The sequence below is a fragment of the Salmo trutta genome, chromosome 36, assembly GCF_901001165.1.
Source record: "Salmo trutta chromosome 36, fSalTru1.1, whole genome shotgun sequence".
Taxonomy (NCBI): Eukaryota; Metazoa; Chordata; class Actinopteri; order Salmoniformes; family Salmonidae; genus Salmo; species Salmo trutta.
Window position 1 is genome coordinate 31714596 of NC_042992.1, and position 21074 is coordinate 31735669.

Here is a 21074-nt window from a genome sequence, read left to right on the forward strand (position 1 = left end):
TCTTAAAGGGGCAGTGTTTTATTTTGAGACAGTGTCACGCCCTGACCATAGAGAGCCCTTGTTTCTCTATGGTGTAGTAGGTCAGGGCGTGACTAGGGGGTAGTCTAGTTCAAAGTTGTATTCTAGTTTATATTTTCTAGGTTGGTGTTTTGTATGATTCCCAATTAGAGGCAGCTGGTAATCGTTGTCTCTAATTGGGGATCATATTTAAGTAGCTATTTTTCCCACCTCTGTTTGTGGGATATTGTTTTGTGTTTTTGCACCATGTAGTCACGTTTAGTTGTTCGTTTATTTGATTTATTTGTTTTGCTTGAAGTTTCACTTTGGAATAAAGATGTGGAACTATACACACGCTGCGCCTTGGTCCCGTTCTTACGACAACTGTGACAGATAGTTTATTCAAGCCTAAGTAGCCAATAGGCAGAGGGTAGCATAATTTGTCTGATTCTCTGTAATAATGGTATGGATAATGAATAATAATGATTTTTTTTGTTAAGTGGTTTCTTGCTTCAAATACAACAACATTTTCAGTCACCTCCTTGTCTGAAGGACAAATGGATAAACAGGTTAATGTCAAGCCCTGCATGATTTTTTTCATAAGTCTCATTGAATGTAGGCCTACATTGAACACCACGCATTGGCTGCTACTGTAGGCTGAATTATAGAACAGCTATTTCCATGTTAAAATGTTATGGGATGCATTTTCTCCAGTGTTTTTGATGGTAGGCCACTCTGGTAGGCCTACATTATAATCAAATAGCCACAGTATTCAACTTGGCCACTGTTAAAACTGTCACTTAAAACAACTGCACTTTTCAGCGATTAAAAGCCTTCCACATTAGCACAGCATTTTAATGGTAATTAGAACTACATAGGGCATTGTTTGAGTTGAGCAGCTACAAAGCAGGCATATCTCCAGCCACCTGAGACCACACAAGCCTTACCTTTTATTCAAGCAACACTGTAGTTATCATACAGGTATACAGTACATAAGGCCTTTACATGATCTATGTACAGTGACTAAACACACTTGGGGTGTGTGTGTGTGTGTGTGTGTGTGTGTGTGTGTGTGTGTGTGTGTGTGTGTGTGTGTGTGTGTGTGTGTGTGTGTGTGTGTGTGTGTGTGTGTGTGTGTGTGTGTGTGTGTGTGTAATCAATCAGACCCAGGTGTCTCTTGGGCTAGCTCCCAGCTGCTCACCCCTGTGGCTCTACCGGTCTAATGTAATGTAATGGGGGTGTGACTGAGGATGACTCATCGAGATCTATCTGCACAGTCTCCCACAGCGACGCCACCACTGCTGTCTCTAATGATCCCCGTTACCTAGCAACCTGGGAGTATTCTCTCTGACCAGTAACAAAGCCCAGGTGGAGAGAGTGAAGTGTCGGTTGGAATACAATGTCTCTGTTACCGTGTGTGTGTGTGCATATGTTTCAGTTCATATGTTACTTCTTCAGAGTGGGTTTAGGGTTTCTGTAATATGTCTTTTTGAAGGGTGTAGATAAAGCAGTCATAACACCAAAAGGAGGGCCGAACACACCCCCATTCACATCGACGGGGCTGAAGTGGAACGAGTCGAGAGTTTCAAGTTCCTTGGTGTCCACCTCACCAACAAACTATCATGGTCCAAAAACACCAAGAAAGTCATGAAGAGAGCACGACAACACCTATTCAGGAGACTGAAAAGATCCTCAAAATGTTCTACAGCTGCACCATCGAGAGCATCCTGACCGGTTGCATCACTGCCTGGTATGGCAACTGCTCAGCATCCGACCGAAAGGCGCTACAGAAGGTAGTGCGTGCGGCCGAGTACATCACTGCGGTTAAGCTTCCTGACATCCAGGACCTATATTCTAGGCGGTGTCAGAGGAAGGCCCAAAAAATTGTCAAAGACACTAGTCACCAAAGTCATAGACTCTTCTCTCTGCTATCGCACGGCAAGCGGTACCGGAGTGTCAAGTCTAGGTTCAAAAGGCTCCTTAACAGCTTCTACCCCCAAGCCATAAGACTGCTGAACAATTAATCAAATGGCCACCCGGACTATTTACATTGACACCCCGCCCCCTTTGTTTTTACACTGCTGCTACTCGCTGTTTAATATCTATGCATAGTCACTTTACCCTTACCTACATGAACAAATTACCTCGACTAACCTGTACCCCCGCACATTGACACGGTACCGGTACCCCCTGTATATAGCCTCGTTATTGTTATTTTATTGTGTTAGCTAAAAAAAAAAATGTATTGAGTAAATATTTTCTTTACTCTATTTCTTGAACTGCATTGTTGGTTAAGGGCTTGTAAGTAAGCATTTCACAGTACGTTCTACACCTGTAGACAAATACAATTTGATTTGATTTGAATATGACCAGAGCCATAATTATTGTCACCACAAGTTCCTGTTTTCAGGCTCGTCTCTCTGTAGTACCTGTGGGTTGGTGTCAGAGGGCATGGGCGAGGGAGACTTGGACTGGTAGGCATCCTGGGAGATGAAGCCAGAGTCATGGGAGGAGACACTGGAGAGGCGGGCGGGGCCTTGCTGAGGGAGGGCGGAGCTCCGGTAGCGGTAGTGGGAGGTGGGGGAGTGGCAGTGAGATCCGCTGGAGCGAGAGTCGCTGCTGTTGACGCTGTTCAGACTACTGCGAGAGATGAGGGGAGAACACAGTCATTTGGTTACTACGGATATTGGTAACTGGTTGTCAAATGTCTTAACTAAATAGGTAAATAAATATTGATTCAATACAATATTTACGGCTTTCCGTTTTTTTTATGGGTTTACAAACCAGCTAAAATGTATCCACCCTTCCAGGAGAGCCAGTGTTTTTCTACTGAAAGACTGTTACTAGGCACATTGCAAACAGCTACAGTTTGACTATGTTACAGTGCCAGCCACAAGCAGCGGTTGCTAACAAGCTTGCCTGGAAAACAAATTGGATGGTCTCTCTGGCCCTAGCGCCTCACACAACAGGCCTCCTCGAAAATCATTGAGACAGTTAACTCGTTCATTTCGGAGAGGCCACTGCGGCCTCACATTTGTAAACATCCCAATTATGGCAATAATGCCAAAGCTGCAGTTCCAGCTCCAATCCATAAGATGACGGAGGAGGACTGATGCTAGGCTGATAGTAGCGACTCCCAGTCGACTCCCAGCTGAGAGGTTTTGGTGTAGTGGTGATTATTGGGCATGCTCACTAACCTGCACATGCTGGACTTCCTGGATGCTGTGGTGCTGGGGGAGGAAGGAGGGGTATGGTAGGACCAGCTGCTCTCAGATCCCTTCAGGTCCAGAATGACCTGGGAGGAAGAACGTCACAACAAGACAATTTATAAACCAAACATCTTGTAAAAAAAAGCAATTGGCAGCCCTATTTCTAGAGGGAAATATATGTATTTACCATTTTACCTCCAATCATGTGAATCAGTAACAGAGACACACACTTACAGTTATCCAGAACACGAGCGTAACATGCAAAAAGAGGACTATTAACCCTGTCCTGAGGGTGCGGACCAAATCACTGACCTGCTCGCTGGCAGGGGGCAGCTTGTGCGGATCCATGGTCAGAGCCTTTAGGTCGTCAGTGAGGGTCTGCAGGTGAGTGATCTCCCCCAACATGGACATCTCCTCTTCCTGATGAACAAGAAAGGCGGGTTGGTGTAAGGGCCTGTGCTAACTTATAAATGTGGTATACACTTCAAATTTGAGCTTGTTCTCCATCGACTCAATAGTTCTACTTTTAGACTTCAGTGAAGTGAAGCAGGTCATCCCTCTAATGGGATTTTTCTGAATCTCTTTGGAGAGCAATATTCAATGGCAATAGAACAACTTAGAATAGATTACATTAATCACGTTCACAGGTGCAGAGGAGAAGTAAACTGACCAGCATGGACTAGCGCAGATTGTGTATACTTTTAGAATGAACATTTACTAACAAATGCAACATTTGGGTACACATACACCTTCATTAAAAAAAATCTCCAAATAGTTCACTTTAAAAGGATGAGATGTAGAGGTCGACCGATTATGATTTTTCAACGCCGATACCGATTATTGGAGGACCAAAAAAAGCCAGTACCAATTAAGCGGCCGATTTATTTATTTATTTATTTGTAATAATGACAATTACAACAATAGTGAATGAACACTTATTTTAACTTAATATAATACATCAATAAAATCAATTTAGCCTCAAATAAATTATGAAACATGTTCAATTTGGTTTAAATAATGCAAAAACAAAGTGTTGGAGAAGAAAGTAAAAGTGCAATATGTGCCATGTAAAAAAGCTAACGTTTAAGTTCCTTGCTCAGAACATGAGAACATATGAAAGCTGGTGGTTCCTTTTAACATGAGTCTTCAATATTCCCAGGTAAGAAGTTTTAGGTTGTAGTTATTATAGGAATTATAGGATTATTTATCTCTATACGATTTGTATTTCATATACCTTTGACTATTGGATGTTCTTATAGGCACTTTAGTATTTGCCAGTGTAACAGTATAGCTTCCGTCCCTCTCCTCGCTCCTACCTGGGCTTGAACCAGGAACACATCAACAAAAGCCACCCTCGAAGCAGCGTTACCCATGTAGAGCAAGGGGAAACAACTACTCCAAGTCTCAGAGCGAGTGACGTTTGAAATGCTATTAGTGCGCACCCCGCTAACTAACTAGCCATTTCACATCGGTTACACCAGTCTAATCTTGGGAGTTGACAGGCTTGAAGTCATAAACAGCTCAATGCATTGCGAAGGGCTGCTGGCAAAACGCACGAAAGTGCTATTTTGAATGAATGCTTACGAGCCTGCTGGTGCCTACCATCGCTCAGTCAGACTGCTCTATCAAATCATAGACTTAATTATAACATAATAACACACAGAAATACGAGCCATAGGTAATTAATATTGTCGAATCCGAAAACTATAATCTCGAAAACAAAACGTTATTCCTGTTACATTGCACAACCTTCAATGTTATGTCATAATTACGTAAAATTCTGGCAAATTAGTTCGCAACGAGCCAGGCGGAAAACACTCTGAAGTTTCTAAAACTATTTGAATGATGTCTGTGAGTATAACAGAACTCATATGGCAGGCAAAAATCTGAGAAAAAATCCAACCAGGAAGTGGGAAATCTGAGGTTTGTAGTTTTTCAAGTGATTGCCTATCCAATATACAGTGTCTATGGGGTCATATTGCACTTCCTAAGGCTTCCACTGGATGTCAACAGTCTTTAGAACGTTGTTTCAGGCTTCTACTGTGAAGGGGGAGAGGATAAGAGCTGTTTGAATCAGGGGTCTGGCAGAATGCCATGAGCTAAGTCCCGCGCGTGAGCGCGAGCTGCGTTCCCTTTCATTTCTAAAGACAAAGGAATTGTCCGGTTGGAATATTATTGAAGATTTATGATAAAAACATCCTAAAGATTGATTCTATACATCGTTTGACATGTTTCTACGAACGTTAATGGAACTTTTTTTACTTTTTCGTCTGAACTTAGTGCCAGCGCATTGTGCATTTGGATTACTGGACTAAACGCACAAACAAAAAGGAGGTATTTGGACATGGTGTGCTTTTATTGAACAAAACAAACATTTATTGTGGAACTGGGATTCCTGGGAGTGCATTCCGATGTAGATCAAAGGTAAGTGAATATTTATAACGCTTTTCTGAGTTTTGTGACACCGCTCCTTGCTTGGAAAATGGCTGTATGGTTTTCTGTGGCTAGGCGCTGACCTAACATAATTGCATGGTGTGCTTTTACCGTAAAAGTTTTTGAAATCTGACACAGCAGTTGCATTAAGGAGAAGTTTATCTTTAATTGTATGTTTAACACTTGTATCTTTTATCAATGTTTATGATGAGTATTTCTGTAATTTGATGTGGCTCTTTGCACTTTCACCGGATGTTTGTTTGAGACAATGCATTTCTGAACATAACGCACCAATTTGTTGGACATAAAGATGAACTTTATAGAACAAAACACGCATTTATTGTCTAACATGGAGTCCTGGGAGTGCCATCCGGTAAAGATCATCAAAGGTTAGTGATTAATTTTAATGCTATTTCTGTCTTTTGTGACACCTCTCCTTCTTTGGAAAATGGCTGTATGGTTTTCTGTGGCTAGGCGCTGACCTAACATAATCGCAAGGTGTGCTTTCGCCGTAAAGCCTTTTTGAAATCAGACACTGTGGCTGGATTAACAAGAAGTTTATCTTTAAAATGGTGTATAATACTTGTATGTTTGAGGAATTTTAATTATGAGATTTCTGTTGTTTTGAATTTGGCGCCCTGCAATTTCACTGGCTGTTGTCGAGGTGGGACGCTAGCGTCCCACATATCCCAGAGAAGTTAACATCCATAACAAAGACGCTATTGGTTGGAACTCATTTGTTAGAACAACATGATTGGTTAGAATGTGTTGAAACAATTGTGTTCTCAGATTCTACTTCGTTCCTACATATTTTATTCGGCCCAGCACCCCCTAACAAATTGTTGTTGGTGGGGACTCACCACAACTGGCCTCAGCATGGAGACGAAGGTGCAGAAGCGGCTCCTCTCCTCCACCAGGGCCTTCCTGACCGCCTGCTTCTCCGTCTCCTCCAGCAGCAGGTACTTATCACTGATGTCCTGCATGGCATTGTCCAGCTGGGGCTGGATGTCCCCCCGGCCTGCGGCGCGCACACACACACACACACACACACACACACACACACCACCTTTGTTATTTTGATCCTAATTTAGGGTTAAGACAAGGTCTATCTGAGTACACAGCAACATAAACTATTTTCAGTCTCAAGCCAGATGTTTATGACAGAAAGAATTCTGAGGTGAAAACAGGACGAAAAGACACCAATGTCTCTTAAAGATATGTTTTAATTGAATTGTTGTGGTTTGCAGTTGTCACCATCATCCTTAGATATATAGTTATATAGATATAACCATCACCACAGTCCCAACCATCTTTGTAAATACAATTCCAACCAATCCCTTGTACTACTTCACGCTTAATCTTTTGATCACTAATTTATATATATGAGCGCAATCCTCACAGTGCTATCTCAAGCACCAATCAAATCATGCTGTGGAACCGGTTGGTGTTTACATCAGGGTCACACCCTCACAATATTACACAAGCTCAGCATTCCGGAACACACTGAAGAACCACAGCCCTAGGCAAGGTACACGGAGTTAAAGCAGGATCTTGTGTGTGTCCCCCCCCCCCCCCCCCCCCCCCATTGAAGTGCACTTATGTAATTGCAAAACAGTGCATTGTTCTGGGTTTGGACATTTTACCCTCTCAAATCAACCACTTAATTGTATCAAAACTGTCTTTGGTTTTACTGACATTCTAAAATCTAGATGAGTCATATCAATGAATAAAAAAAAGTGTTGGAACTCTCTTTCTTATTGGTCTATTAACTAATGTACAATGCACAATCAAAGTAGATGAAGTATCATGGTGTGCTAAAAGAATACAACTGTTGTCTGAACTGGTAGAGAAACATTCAGTAATCTCTTGTAGGTTTTAGGGACGTAAACATGCAATTAAAGTTTTACATTTCTCAGAAGAGCCAGTACTAGTTATGTGGTTAAGGCTAGATAGATGGAGGCCCTTCTCATTTTCCAGGGAAAGCACTGCAACGGAATTCCTTAAAGGGACACAGAACCAACATTTGGATCACATTCGGCATGTTGATGCTCTCCATTGCTCTCATTACACTCATAGGAATGCACTGGGGGAGTTTCCCTGCACTATATAATAGGCTAGGGAGACTATTGGACCAGAGTGCTCTGACCACATTTGAGGTTCCTCAGGGGTCAGTTCTCGGTCCTGTTTGTTTTGTCTTACGGGTCAGTTTGAAGGTGGAAATCAAACTATTTTGACGGTCAGGATAATATGGTCTCGTATACAATCATAACAGGCACTTTATGCAATTAAAACAGACTGGTTCATGAGGCAGATGTCTCGTTTTCATGTGTATGGTGAATGCATGCCAGGGAGTACCATTCATAATGTTTTAGCATTCTATCACATTGAATATAACAACATTGGAAACCTCTACAAACATCAATGATATACGTCTAAAATCTACAAATTCTATAAACAGGTATATCACAATACAAGCTGTAGTTGGTTTCATAACAGGCAGAATATGGTGAGGGTGAGACATAGTGCAGGAGTCAGATCAAAACATTACTCTAAACAACAAGAGGTTGAAAACTGCTCACAAGCCTATATCATATCAGAGCTGTCAGAGAAGAGGCCCTGATTGTTGGCTGTAACTGTGCGATACAGAAATGGCTCCTTTAAAAGTGGTTTCAGTGGAGATCTACAGGTAACTTCCAAAATAAAGCAAACACTTGAGTAAATGAGGGACATAAAGTATATTGAAAGTAGGTGCTTCCAAACAGATGTGGTTCCTGAGGTAATTAAGCAATTAACATCCCATCATGCTTGTATAAAAATGGGGTGAATAAAAATGCCCAGTTACCCACTATTTTGGCTACCATGGCTAGAAGAGATCTCAGTGACTTTGAAAGAGGGGTCTCAAAGGAGCATAAGGTGTGTGTGTGTGTGTGTGTGTGTGTGTGTGTGTGTGTGTGTGTGTGTGTGTGTGTGTGTGTGTGTGTGTTTTGTGTGCCTGCATGCCCATGTGTGTGTGTTTTGTGTGCGTGGAGCAGGAAATATGTCCGGAATTTTCCAAAGGTCTTCTGGATTTCAATTAGATGTAAACACACCACCACCAAAGTACTGTAGCGTATAAACACTGCTCACTATGTAAGATTGTGAGCGAAGGACGGTGTTGAGAATGTGTGTGTGTGTGTGTCTCAGTCACCAGATCTCAACCCAATTGAACACTTATGCAATATTCTGGAGCTGCACCGTAGACAGTTTTTCCACCACCATCAACAAAACCCCGAATGATGGAATTTCTCATGAAAGAATGGTGTCGCATCCCTCCAATAGAGTTCCAAACACTTGTATAATCTTTGCCAATGTGCATTGAAGCTGTTCAGGTGGCTAATGGTGGCCCAACGACCTATTAAGACACTATGTTGGTGTTTCCTTAATTTTGGCAGTTACCTGTATATTGGAGCCAGAAAGATAATGAATTCCACAATTATTTAGTGATGCTGCCCCAGTCCTGATCTCCCCTGATGATACAAAATTAAGCTGCAGCGAAAAGCCAAAGGGAGTCAGTGAGGTATATTTGGAAGCAGACCAAACTCATGACACAGTGAGGGTAGTGGGTGGGGGGAGGGGACCTCAGGGGAGACACCGGAAGAAGAAGAGAAGCGGGGACGAGGAACTATTTTGGGCATTCAGGAGATTTTTAACCCTTGAGTGAGGAATGTGACCTCACAATATGAAACAGACCAGTAGACAATGTGACAGGGAACGGGGACGAGACCACACACAGGTGGGAAAGGTCAACGGCGGTCAACAGGTCAACAGAGAACCGTGAACCAAAGGGAGCTACAGGGGGCAGCGACTTACCAAACACGTCAGCTGGAAAGAACAGGGGCGTGATCGGACGCAACAATGGCAGTTGGAGTAGAAAGGAAAAATCTCAGTCAGTTTAGACCCAGGAAAAGGAGACCTGTTCTTGAATAGCTACAGGTTGCAGAATTGTCACATATCCTTATTAACTTATGCATTGCAGAATATATTAGACTTTGGCCCAAAATCGTAAAGATATAAGGTCTGTAGTAAAATCCAATGGATTGTTATTTGCACAATATAGTCCCTCCTTAAATCCAGACAGATAACTTCCAAAAATAACTGTCTCTTCTGCCTCTCATCCGATAACTATTCTGACCCTTTGCCCTGTCACCTGTGACAGTATGAGATGTGTCTTGGTAGAGTTCAGTATCAACACTTTTGTCTCCTCCCGCCACCACCAAATCGGATTTACCTTTCAAGTCAAAGTCACAGAGAGCCTGGTTCCAGTCATAAGCAGTCCTAACCAGACACCAGGCATCCTCAGTCATCATAAGCAGTCCTAACCAGACACCAGGCATCCTCAGTCATCATAAGCAGTCCTAACCAGACACCAGGCATCCTCAGAGTCATCATAAGAAGTCCAAACCAGACACCAGGCATCCTCAGAGTCATCATAAGCAGTCCAAACCAGACACCAGGCATCCTCAGAGTCATCATAAGCAGTCCTAACCAGACACCAGGCATCCTCAGTCACCCTACCTTTCTTTGCCTTCTTCTGCAGCTTGAGAGTGTCGGAGGATTTCTTTTTGATCTCCTGACGGGCTTTCTTGTACTCTGCGGAAGGAAGGGAAACACAGTGGACACAATGTGTCGCACATTGCCATTGTCAGTGCTTTGAAGTGCGGCGAACAACCGAAACGAGGGCGACTCCTAAAAAGGAATAACATCTCATTGATCTTTGTTCTGAGGGACTCGCTTTCCGTCGTGACATCAGTATGATAAGTGGTGGCTGGAATCAAACCCTGCAACGAGGGAGTGCTCTTTTTTTTCTCTACGGGGGAGAACTGAACTCCCAGGTTGGGTATTATTGAGCGGAGAGAGGGATTGGGTTTGAAGTGGTTAGCTGAAGCACATAAAAGCACTGTTGATCTACAGACTAAGTAAAATAATTCCTTTATAACACAAGGGAGTATAAAGTGCGATATCTAGCTAACCAGAGTGCTACTGCAGTAGATGGAGGTGATGAGTGTATGTGAATTATACTGCACGACTGCAGGCAATAATGGGGTGAAAGAGGAGAGTGTAGTGTGGAGAGGTTTGAGAAAGTGTATGTGGTAGAGGTAGTTTACTGTGTGTGTGTGTGTGTGTGTGTGTGTGTGTGTGTGTGTGTGTGTGTAGCCCCTACCTTTGGCGTGGTCCTTGTCCAGAGTGTTGGCCACTCTCTTCCACTCCTCCATCTGGTCTTGCAGAGGGTTAATCAAGCAGTCGATGAAAACCCTTGGGTGGGGATTACAACTCAAATCAAACAGAGTGGAGAATAACGATCTGTAGCAGAGATAACGTACAAAATACATTTTTGGGGTTGTGTTCCTCTAGGCGTGTGGTGTGTGTAGGCACTGTAGGCAATTTAATCTCCTAATTTCACTCTGCTTATCTTACTTCACTCTCTGCACAATATGAGCTAATTGGCGCTTTCAGACAGATAGAAGGATGGAATAGAGAGAGAAAAGGCAGAATGGAGAGGCGGAGATGACCGTGACTCACATGGAGAACTGCCTAAGCTTGGCCTCGATGCTCCGGTGCCTCATACACATCCTGGTGAGGGCTGATCCGATGTCTCTGGTGCCGCCTGAAACCAGACCAACAACACAATCTGTCAGACAGAGACTGTTGAAGAGGGATCTCATCTCACGTTATGTTTTAGAATGATTTGCTATTCTCTAGACAAATGATTGACGGTTGTTGTCGTTCTTGAACAGGTTCACAAATGTATCCATGAGCAAAATCACAAACATTCAGAGGATGCGTAGAAGTGCTTTCATATTAAACTATGATATCACCATTTATTTCAAGCTTAGTCACTGATAATATGAACATTTACAGCTGATTCCAATGTCAATCGCTTTGTGTTACAGTTTCAAAGAACTGATAGAGAAGTAAGAGCGCAACAGTGAAAACAGTAAGCTAAATATTACAAGTATCTCATATGCTGTATCCCTGAGGACAACATCTATGACTCATAGTGTCCAAATATGTAAATGAACAGGAGAGTTAGTTTCACAGTGGAGGGCTGAAGCAACAGAGGTCCTTTTGACAGGGGTCAAAAGACAGGCAGAGCATGTCACTTAGCTGACATGGTGGTTTCTCAAAATGCTACTACTTTTAACACACCCGTCCCATTTAGCCTGGTCTGTCTAAGTCTAGGACTACCAGGAAGAGCTTGCTGGGGGAAGAGGTAGGACACTGTTCATTGCGTCACTCACTGACACACACACAGAGCCCTAATCACTTAAGTGTGACCGTTCGTGTTTTTTGTGAAAAGCAAACAAAGCCTATGACCTCACCTCTCCGGATAAAAGGAGGGAGTAGAGGAGGAGGGTGTGAAGTGTTGAAAAATTCCTCCCCAGAAGAAAAAGTAATGTCATCTTCCACAAAGCCCCTCTGGTTTCCCTTGACAGTAAAAAAAACCCCACCTCTTCACGACCCCCCTGTACTGACTGACTAGGACTCAACAGTAGCAGACTAGTAGTAGCTAATAGCTATACAGGCACCATGGGACAGATGGCCACTCTCTCCCCCAGACAGAGACTCCCTCCTGGGTTATTGTTCCACAGACTTCAGGCCTTACCCAGGCTGCTCTATGGGAGAAGGACGTTCTTCAAAAACATCCCATTATAACAAGTGGGTGTGTGATTCAATGGTGCAGTGGACAATGGAACGGCCAGATACACTGTAGCTAATTTATTGTGTTCTGTATTGTATTGCTGCACTTGCTGATGGTCATCATTTCAAACCGTGGGCAATGCAGAAAAGAGCTTGTGCATTTAGTCATTACTGTAAAATAAATTAGTTTTTCAACAGTATTTTACCCAATTCAGGACATGCTCTTATGATGTTTCTCAAACCAAACCCATTTCATACTCAAAATACATTTCATCGGACTGTCACTGATCGCCTAGGAAGTACTGTGATATATTTCAATATCCATAGCTGGGGTTTAAGTCGATGAATTATTAAAATACCATTCATGTAAATTCATCCAACCATGAACTGGTGCTCACAATCATTAGCGGCCATGGTTCACATTCTAAGCTCCGTTCCATATCTTCCTCGTCTCTCATTCAGTAGGTTTCTGTGTATCGGTTGTCTGACTGTGGTCACTCTGTTTGCATGACCACTCCATCATCATGCTACTATTGCATTAACAGAACTGTAATAATGTGCTATGGTGTGATATTTCCATATGTTATTGTATGGTGTGGTATTTCTTACCGATATTTCCATCTGCCGAGATTGGCCATGTAAAGCTATTAAAAATGAATGGGGGAGTTACATGTTTTATGGGGGTTGGGGGTATTGTGTTACTGTAATGAACACGAGGGGAGACAGAGAGCTGGTTTCAAGCGCAGGGCGCAGCAGGTGTTTATTGTAAAGGACCACAGGAGGAGGCAGGTAGCTGGGTCCAGGGGCAGGCAGAAGGTCATACACAGGGGTCCAAAAGGGCAACAGTACAGGCAGGGAAAAGGCTAGTAACGTAGTCCGGGAGATCAGGCAATAGGTAGATAACAGGAAATCCGATAGTACAGGCACGGAATAGGCAAAAGGCGTCGTTAGTGAGGCAGGCAAAAATGATCATACACGGGAGGAGTAAATCACGGGAAAAACAGAGCTCCGAATAGATGTGTGTCACAAAACAAACAATACCTCACAGTGATGGGTTGCAAAGAACAGAACTAAAGTGTGAGATAATGACATACAGGTGTGTGAACAGGTGATTAGAATTCAGATGATTGGGATCTGGAGAGTGAGCTGCGTTCAGGGGATCTGGGTGTTTGAGAGTGTGAACTGCGTTCAGAGGATCTACGTGTTTGAGGGTGTGAGTTGGAAGCAGATGTTACAGTTACAGTATTATGTTTAAACCACTTCTGAAGTTTGTAATTTCCACGTTGAAATTTCAGACTTGATTTCCCCTTACGAAAAAATTGATCAACACCTATAAAAATGTCCATGAATTATAATCCACATAATAATTCAGATTTCTTGTTGCTGCAGGATTATTTTCCTGCTGTAGCAAACTGGCTCAAATTAAGATCCTACATCTGTAAAGTGCTCCTTTAGTTCAACAACTGTTAGGGGGATAATGATCCCTGTCCTATTATGTATCGTTCATGTCTGTGTGTAACATGGACCTCTTTATTTTCAAGTACCCACTGGACATCCAGATCTATAACTGTAAAGTTTATGCTGCCAAACTCAGAAGTTAGCTGCAGATGGATTAATACAGTTGTATCCTATCCTATCACTCGCTCCGCTGCCATTCAAATCTCTGCATTTCTGTAGAAGCAGTGAAAGGTAATGTTTTTCTAATGTAAGCTCTTCAGTGCCTTGTCAATATGACAGGTCTCCAGCGAAAGGCCAGACAGCAACGAAGGGGAAAATACAATTTTCCACCCCAGGATGCTCGAGGGTTGCCATGGAGACCGTGGCAGTAAACATAAATCTCTCTCCATCTCTCTCTCTCTCACTCCTTATCTCTCTCTACGTACAGAACAAATGTATCGGACTTCCTCTGCTGAACGGCATCCATCTGTAATAAAGCTCCAGCTCCTCCCTAATACATTATGCCACAGTTATTACAATTCAACTCTTTCTCAACACCGTCCTTCGCTCACAATCTTACATAGTGAGCAGTGTTTATACGCTACAGTACTTTGGTGGTGGTGTGTTTACATCTAATTGAAATCCAGAAGACCTTTGGAAAATTCCGGACATATTTCCTGCTCCACACACACACACACACACACACACACACACACACACACACACACACACACACACACACCATCTCCTCACATCCCCACCACACACGCACCCCCCATCTCCTCACATCCCCACCACACACACACACACACACACACACACACACACACACACACACACACACACACACACACACACACACACACACACACACACACACACACACACACACACACACACACACCATCTCCTCACATCCCCACCACACACACCCCCCCCATCTCCTCACATCCCCACCACACACACCCCCCCATCTCCTCACATCCCCACCACACACACCCCCCCCATCTCCTCACATCCCCACCACACACGCACCCCCCATCTCCTCACATCCCCACCACACACGCACCCCCCATCTCCTCACATCCCCACCACACACGCACCCCCCATCTCCTCACATCCCCACCACACACGCACCCCCCATCTCCTCACATCCCCACCACACACGCACCCCCCATCTCCTCACATCCCCACCACACACGCACCCCCCATCTCCTCACATCCCCACCACACACGCACATACTGTCTCCTACTCTTAGTATGTGAAGTCCCGTCCCTACACTGCCAGTCTCGGAAAAATCTCCTGACCCCCAAATCTATAAATAACCTGGTTGGTTGGCGCGGGGGCTCTGGTTGCCAGGATCCCTCCTGAATAGCTGATGTATGGAATAGCACTCCTTATTAATAGCTGTGACATGGGGGCCCTGTAGCATGGTGAGCACTGCATTGCAGCAACACCTTCCTTCTTTCTCACCCTCTCCACACGCCCTCTCTCACCCCCCCTCCCCCTTCCCTTCTCTCACCTTCTGTGAGTTACCTCTTCTCTCCTCCTCTCTCCTCTTCTCTGCTCTCATCCTCTTTGATGCAGGAGGAAGATTGCCTCTGATGTCTCTATCTGTCAGTCTGGTCATTGTAGTATGACAGAGCATTTCAGTAGAAACATATAGACATAGCCTATTCCTATTGAAGACAACTAGTAACTGTCTATGCTGATGTATCACTTGTAGATGACAAATTATTAACTGAATGCTAATAAACTTGATCGACAGACACTAACAACAAACTTAAAATGCAAAGCTTTTTTATGAGCTTTGACGTAAAATATCTACAAGGGTTTGGATCTAGTTGCGGAACAATCGGCCCAGAATAGTTTGAAAGGCACCTACAGAAAGCATGACTCCAATATACTACAAACCAGAAAGGAACCTACATAGCTAGCTACAGCATAGGCTCTCAGAGTGCTTGAAATATACAGAGCAATGGAAGCTGGTAGCGTTTGTGTGAAATGGCACCCTATTTTCTATATAGTGCACTACTTTTGACCAGAGCCCTGTGGAAAGTAGTGCACTATATAGGGAATAGGGTGCCATTTAGGATGTAGTTTAGTGCTGCCACGCTGTGCTGACTTTGCAGGCTGGCCAATGCCCTCTGGCCAAACAGGCCACACCTGACACACACGTATTGATCACAGCACAGTTGGTGGCATTTTAATGACAATCAGCCTGATCGATTCACCTCTTTGACCAGAGTCAACAGTTTAGTGTGTTTACCAACCTGTGTCGCCATAATTCTGTCTGGTCTAGACAAGACAGCCAAATGTAGATGTCAATGTATGTTTTTGCCCAGGGACCACGGTGACCAAAGTTGTTTAGCGTGATAGCTAGCTTACTGTGTCCGTAAAGATACGAAGGTTCAGAACTTTTGTGAAACAGCAGAGTTAAAAATATATGACAAATCAAAACTGGACGGTCTTCAGAGATAGATGGGAGGGGTTGAGGGTAGCTGAAGGATGGGATTAAAAACAAACAAAAGATAACTATTGTAAAAGGCATCGTGTCCGTAAGTATAAGCCTAAGTGTTGTTGTCCATTTGTTTACTACAATTAGGGGATGGGTGGTAGGGAGAGGGAAAAAAGAAAAATAATTTAACAAAATCTACATAGTATGTCACAGACTACTATATCAAGATCAGTGGGACAATCAGAGGAAGTGATGCTTTACGGCACATTTTTCTTCTAGCTATTTCAAATGTTGTTCTATCTGCTGTGTATTTCCTTAGGTTACCCTGAAAGCCCATTCAACCACCTGCCTCTATATGTCAGTGCATCAGCTTCTTCCTGAGTAGCTAACAGGGATGGAGCTGTTCTTTCCCTCTCCCACTGACGCTCACACAACGTGACAGGGCATGAGGAATGTGTAGTGTCTCTCGAGGATGCTGTGGTGTGGAGTGTGCGTGTGTGTGTGTGGCCTGGGATGGGCGAGGCAGGGCCGCAAACAAGCACAGACCGCAGGCATGAAGACTCACCACACTGCTACTGGTCAGTCAGACGCCCACTCAGGGAAGAAAATACAAACTGGAGATGAGAAACATTCGTGTAGACTTTGTTTTGTCTGTGGTTTGTTTTGAATGGATTGTTGTGGGTGTAAAAGTGGAAAGGCCCTGATGGGAGGGAAACTGAGACTAAATTAACCCTAGCTCGGTTGAGCACCAGATTTAAGCTACCAACAAACCAGCTTTTCTTGATCGGGAAACACAACACTGCCTATATATCTGCTTAGATACAGCAGTGTCCTACAATGGCCCTTTCATAAGACGGGAGTCTGGGAAGGCAGGCGGAACTGTCCCTGTCCCTCTGTGTTAGCCTGTGTTAACGTGTGACGCTACGCTAGTGCTAGCGCCATCCCAGCCACAGCGCCGCGGGGGACTATAGCGGAGGCAGAGAACTGGGACGGGGAATTGGAGCAGATGAGGACATGGCCGAGGCTGAGAGATGGGGCCAGACGGAGCCATAGACCCCATGCTTATAATGGGAATGATGAGGATGGTACAACGATGGTACAACGTGGCAGTGGTTGGATTCAGTGCACCACCATGAAGCTAACTCTTTTAGATTTTATGTGTCTGGGCTTTGACTTTGTTTTTTAAATAGAGGCAATTGTCATGAGGCCTATTGTAGCCAGGGAAATGGATAGAGCACTGTGGTACTAATCCCTTCCTCCACGAAATCAGACATTTTATTAACTTTATTAAGAAAGTAAGGAGTATAAGCCACTGCCTTGAAATAGAGAAAAGTCACCCAAAGTCCGATGTTCTTAGCTAAACAGAACTATTTTTCCAAAAGAAGCTCACATTTGAGGAAAAGGTTGTGGTTAAAGTTTGCGAATTCTACTGCAAAATCGCCAGCGACACCACTATGCTAACAGTCGTGACAACCTGTGAAGTCAACAAAAACACCTAATTGTGATCATGTCACAATTACTGCTGAGGAAGCTCTGATTGGCTGAGAGACGACGGCCAGGTCCAATCATGACAAGGTGGAATATCTGAAAGCTGTCAATATCAAACCCCTCTGACAGTCTTGGATGGTGTTACGTCAGTTCGTTACAGCCGTCAAGGTCATCTTAACTCCTTTTTAAAATTCCTCACCCGTGGTGTTCCTCATCAAAACAGTGAGGGTGGAAACTAATGAACCGCACATTCCGAATAGCTTCAAGGGTGGGGGTACAGTCTTCACATTCCTCCAAGATTCTTTAAATAAGATCCCAAAGAACCCCCTAACCTCCTTCCCTCCCACTCATCCTATCACCCCATTAGCCCAGTTTATAGCCCTGTAGAGCCCTGTCAATCTTCATACCATAGCAGGTGGTGTCTGTATGACTGTGCAGTCTACAAGATAGACTGCAGTGCAGTCTGTATCAGACCTGGGTTCAAATAATATACATATTCTTTCAAATACTTAAGCTGAGCTTGATTGAGCTCACCTGGCACAAGGGAACCAATGGTACTTAGTCCCAAAAGTGCAAAATTGCAAACCCAATCAATCAAATCCTAAACCTATTTGAAAAGAAAACAAAATATTAGGCTATTTGAACCCAGGTTTTGGTGTCTATGCAACTGTGCAGACTATCAGATTGAAGAAGGCTCTCCCTTCTATATTAGGTACATGGCACCTGGTGGTCCTGTAGCTTCCTGGGACTGGGGGGGGGGGGGGGGGGGCATGGAGACTGGACTACTACTGACAGCTGAGAGTAGGGGTGGTAGACAGGACGGCTATATGAATGCAGGCAGACATAAAGCCCTAGAGTAAGGGTAGGGCTGGCTGGGCCAAGGACTTCGAGAGACATCACAGCCTCTTGGTATTTCCTCATAAGGGCTTTTGAGGATGGCTCTATTACTAAGAGACGACTGGGAGAGAGAACGTGCCTCGCAAACTGTGAGGGTAAGACAAACTGTGAGGGCATGGCTTGTGAAAACCAAAGCAGGCCACATGGAAGACTGTGGGACTAATATGAAATTCAACTGATGTTAAGTGCAGCAGTTCGGGTGTGGTTTCAAATAACATTCAGTTTGACAGGATTCTGTTTTATTTTTCTTAACTGCAGTATAACTATGCAGGTCAACCAATCAAGACAACATTATGTATTAATCCAATACATTCCTCCCATCATTGTATTCCACTCCAGGGTTGTATTAATTACGCATCAAATAGAAGAAAACGGATTGAAACAGGGAGGGACTACCTGAACTCGCCCAATAAGACTAGTTTTTGATTTCTGTTGCAAAACGTTTTGCTACGGTGTGGCCTGATGAATATGACCCAGTTCTTGTCACTAGTCTCTAACCAAAATCAATTCCCTCATTGAAGCAGTAATCTGTAGCTAAAGCCACCAGTGAGGACAGGAAAACACTTTTCCACTGGCAGCCTCAGTCACTACTACCCATTGGCATTACACTCATGGCTCTGTTTCCTGTGTGTGTACTGCAGCTGAATGCTAAAAGAATAAGCCCCAGAGTATCCATCACACACACACACACACACACACACACACACACACACACACACACACACACACACACACACACACACACACACACACACCTCTCTCTCTTCAATCTCTTCATTAGGTTCCCACTCCATTTGTCGTCTTCCAGCCCCCTGCCACAGAGGCCTAGTTCTCTTCTTTTCATCCCTCAGTCTTTGACACACATATCTGGGTCCGGGTCTGGGATTATTCACCGGACTTAATGAGCGACAATGTGACAGCGTCTAGTCCTAGTTGCGAGATGACCCGGACCGCGGCTGAAAGACATCTAGGGCTAAAATAAATGTGGTCCTAATCCCCATTTTACTCAAGTCTTTTATGGCCAACCCACATAACCAGGCCAAATCTGAACAAGAAGGGACACCGTTATGATGATACGCCTATGTTGAGCTATAGTCAGATAAAAGTTAAATGGGCAGCAGATGAGAAAACAGAGCCGTGATGAAATGAAGGACAAAATAAAGCGTCTACAACCTTGACGACCAGGGAGTTATGGAGGTTTGAAAGGAGAGCGCTTAAAACGTAGGTTGTTCTTTTTACAACCTAGACAATACCACTGTACTGTACCTAGCCTTCGTAATCAGCTGTGATTAGCATAGTTATTTGGTGAGGCGCCGCTCGCTTTGTTACCCACCTTATCTCCCCATATGCGTGGCGTGCTTATTTTGGGTAGGCGGTTAATTGGTGTGTTTATTCACTTTGAAACGCGAGTGAGGCGGCGAGGGTACCGACGGGACCGCTTCCCGTACCCCACTCGCCTTTAATTAGCTTTCATTTATTGAAAAAACCTTGAGGTAATTCTTAGAGAGGTAGAAATTAAAAGGCCCTCCGACACAATGAAGCCAACAAGCCAACTCGTTTCACGCCAAAAAGTATCCCAATGGAAACAGTTCTATTAGAGGATCCTTTGAATGTGTCACTGTCCTCGTCATCCTACTTCCCTCCTTCATCCTCTAGTGCAGGAAGATATCATCCTGTCTGTTTCATTAATTCTGTTGGGGCTTTGAAATTAGACAGAGAAGCAGGATGAAGGAGGATGTAGGTCACATCCTGCTATCCAGTGCTCTCTCTCTCTCCCAACCACTCAGCACTGATAGATTCCTAATCAGTTCCTGCGCTGTCGTCATGTCTTTGCCCATACACATGCATGTACGCATGTGTGTCTGATATGGAAATATCAGGCTGGTGGATCGGGGTTGATCGTGCATCGTGATCGTGCCCTCAGGGTAGCATGGATTTAACGAGGCCCAATTTCCGGAGCGGGACTGAACTCTTCTGGCCGGCTGGCTTCTGGATCCCTGGCTAGCCTCGAAACCAAAACGCCTACTAAACAAACCAGCCATGAATTCATCATATCAGACCAGAGAGAGACAGAGAGACAGAGAGACAGAGAGATAGACAGAGAGACAGAGAGAGAGAGAGAGACAGAGAGACATAGAGACAGAGAGATAGACAGACAGAGAGAGAAAGAGAGGGGTGTTTATATTCAAGTTATTTTATGTCTATTAAGAGAATTGGGCCACAGCCAAAGTGTGCGTGGTCTGCATGGTTGAAGCCTGTTGAGGCCACGCTCTATAACACTTTCATAAACAGTAGATAAAACTTGGAAATGAAGAACATTGGGAGTATGAAAGTGACACATCTACGCCCTGATAGGCACGGCTACTCCCAGGATCAAATGAACTCAGTTACTCCTCTTTAGAAGTACCCAATTCATCCTACTACAGTGTTTCTGAAGCAATAGAAAATGTTTCACTATATGTAGTCCCATCAAATA

The 21074-nt window shown here is 44.0% G+C and overlaps 1 protein-coding gene across 12 annotated transcripts in view; it reads right to left on the minus strand.

Moving 5' to 3' along the window:
* The window catches only part of LOC115175877 (protein MTSS 1), a 51133-nt gene that overhangs the window by 10564 nt on the left and 19495 nt on the right, over nucleotides 1-21074 (minus strand). For 7 of the 12 annotated variants that reach the window (XM_029735481.1, XM_029735479.1, XM_029735474.1 and 4 more), the window contains exons 4-11: nucleotides 11199-11283; nucleotides 10840-10931; nucleotides 10194-10268; nucleotides 9489-9500; nucleotides 6500-6657; nucleotides 3519-3626; nucleotides 3195-3292; nucleotides 2427-2637 (exon numbers count right to left, since the gene is read on the minus strand). In XM_029735481.1, the coding sequence (XP_029591341.1) occupies nucleotides 2427-2637; nucleotides 3195-3292; nucleotides 3519-3626; nucleotides 6500-6657; nucleotides 9489-9500; nucleotides 10194-10268; nucleotides 10840-10931; nucleotides 11199-11283 (839 nt within the window). The remainder of the gene's footprint in view (nucleotides 1-2426; nucleotides 2638-3194; nucleotides 3293-3518; nucleotides 3627-6499; nucleotides 6658-9488; nucleotides 9501-10193; nucleotides 10269-10839; nucleotides 10932-11198; nucleotides 11284-21074) is intronic. The other 5 variants (XM_029735482.1, XM_029735478.1, XM_029735477.1 and 2 more) reach the window with 1 other exon arrangement.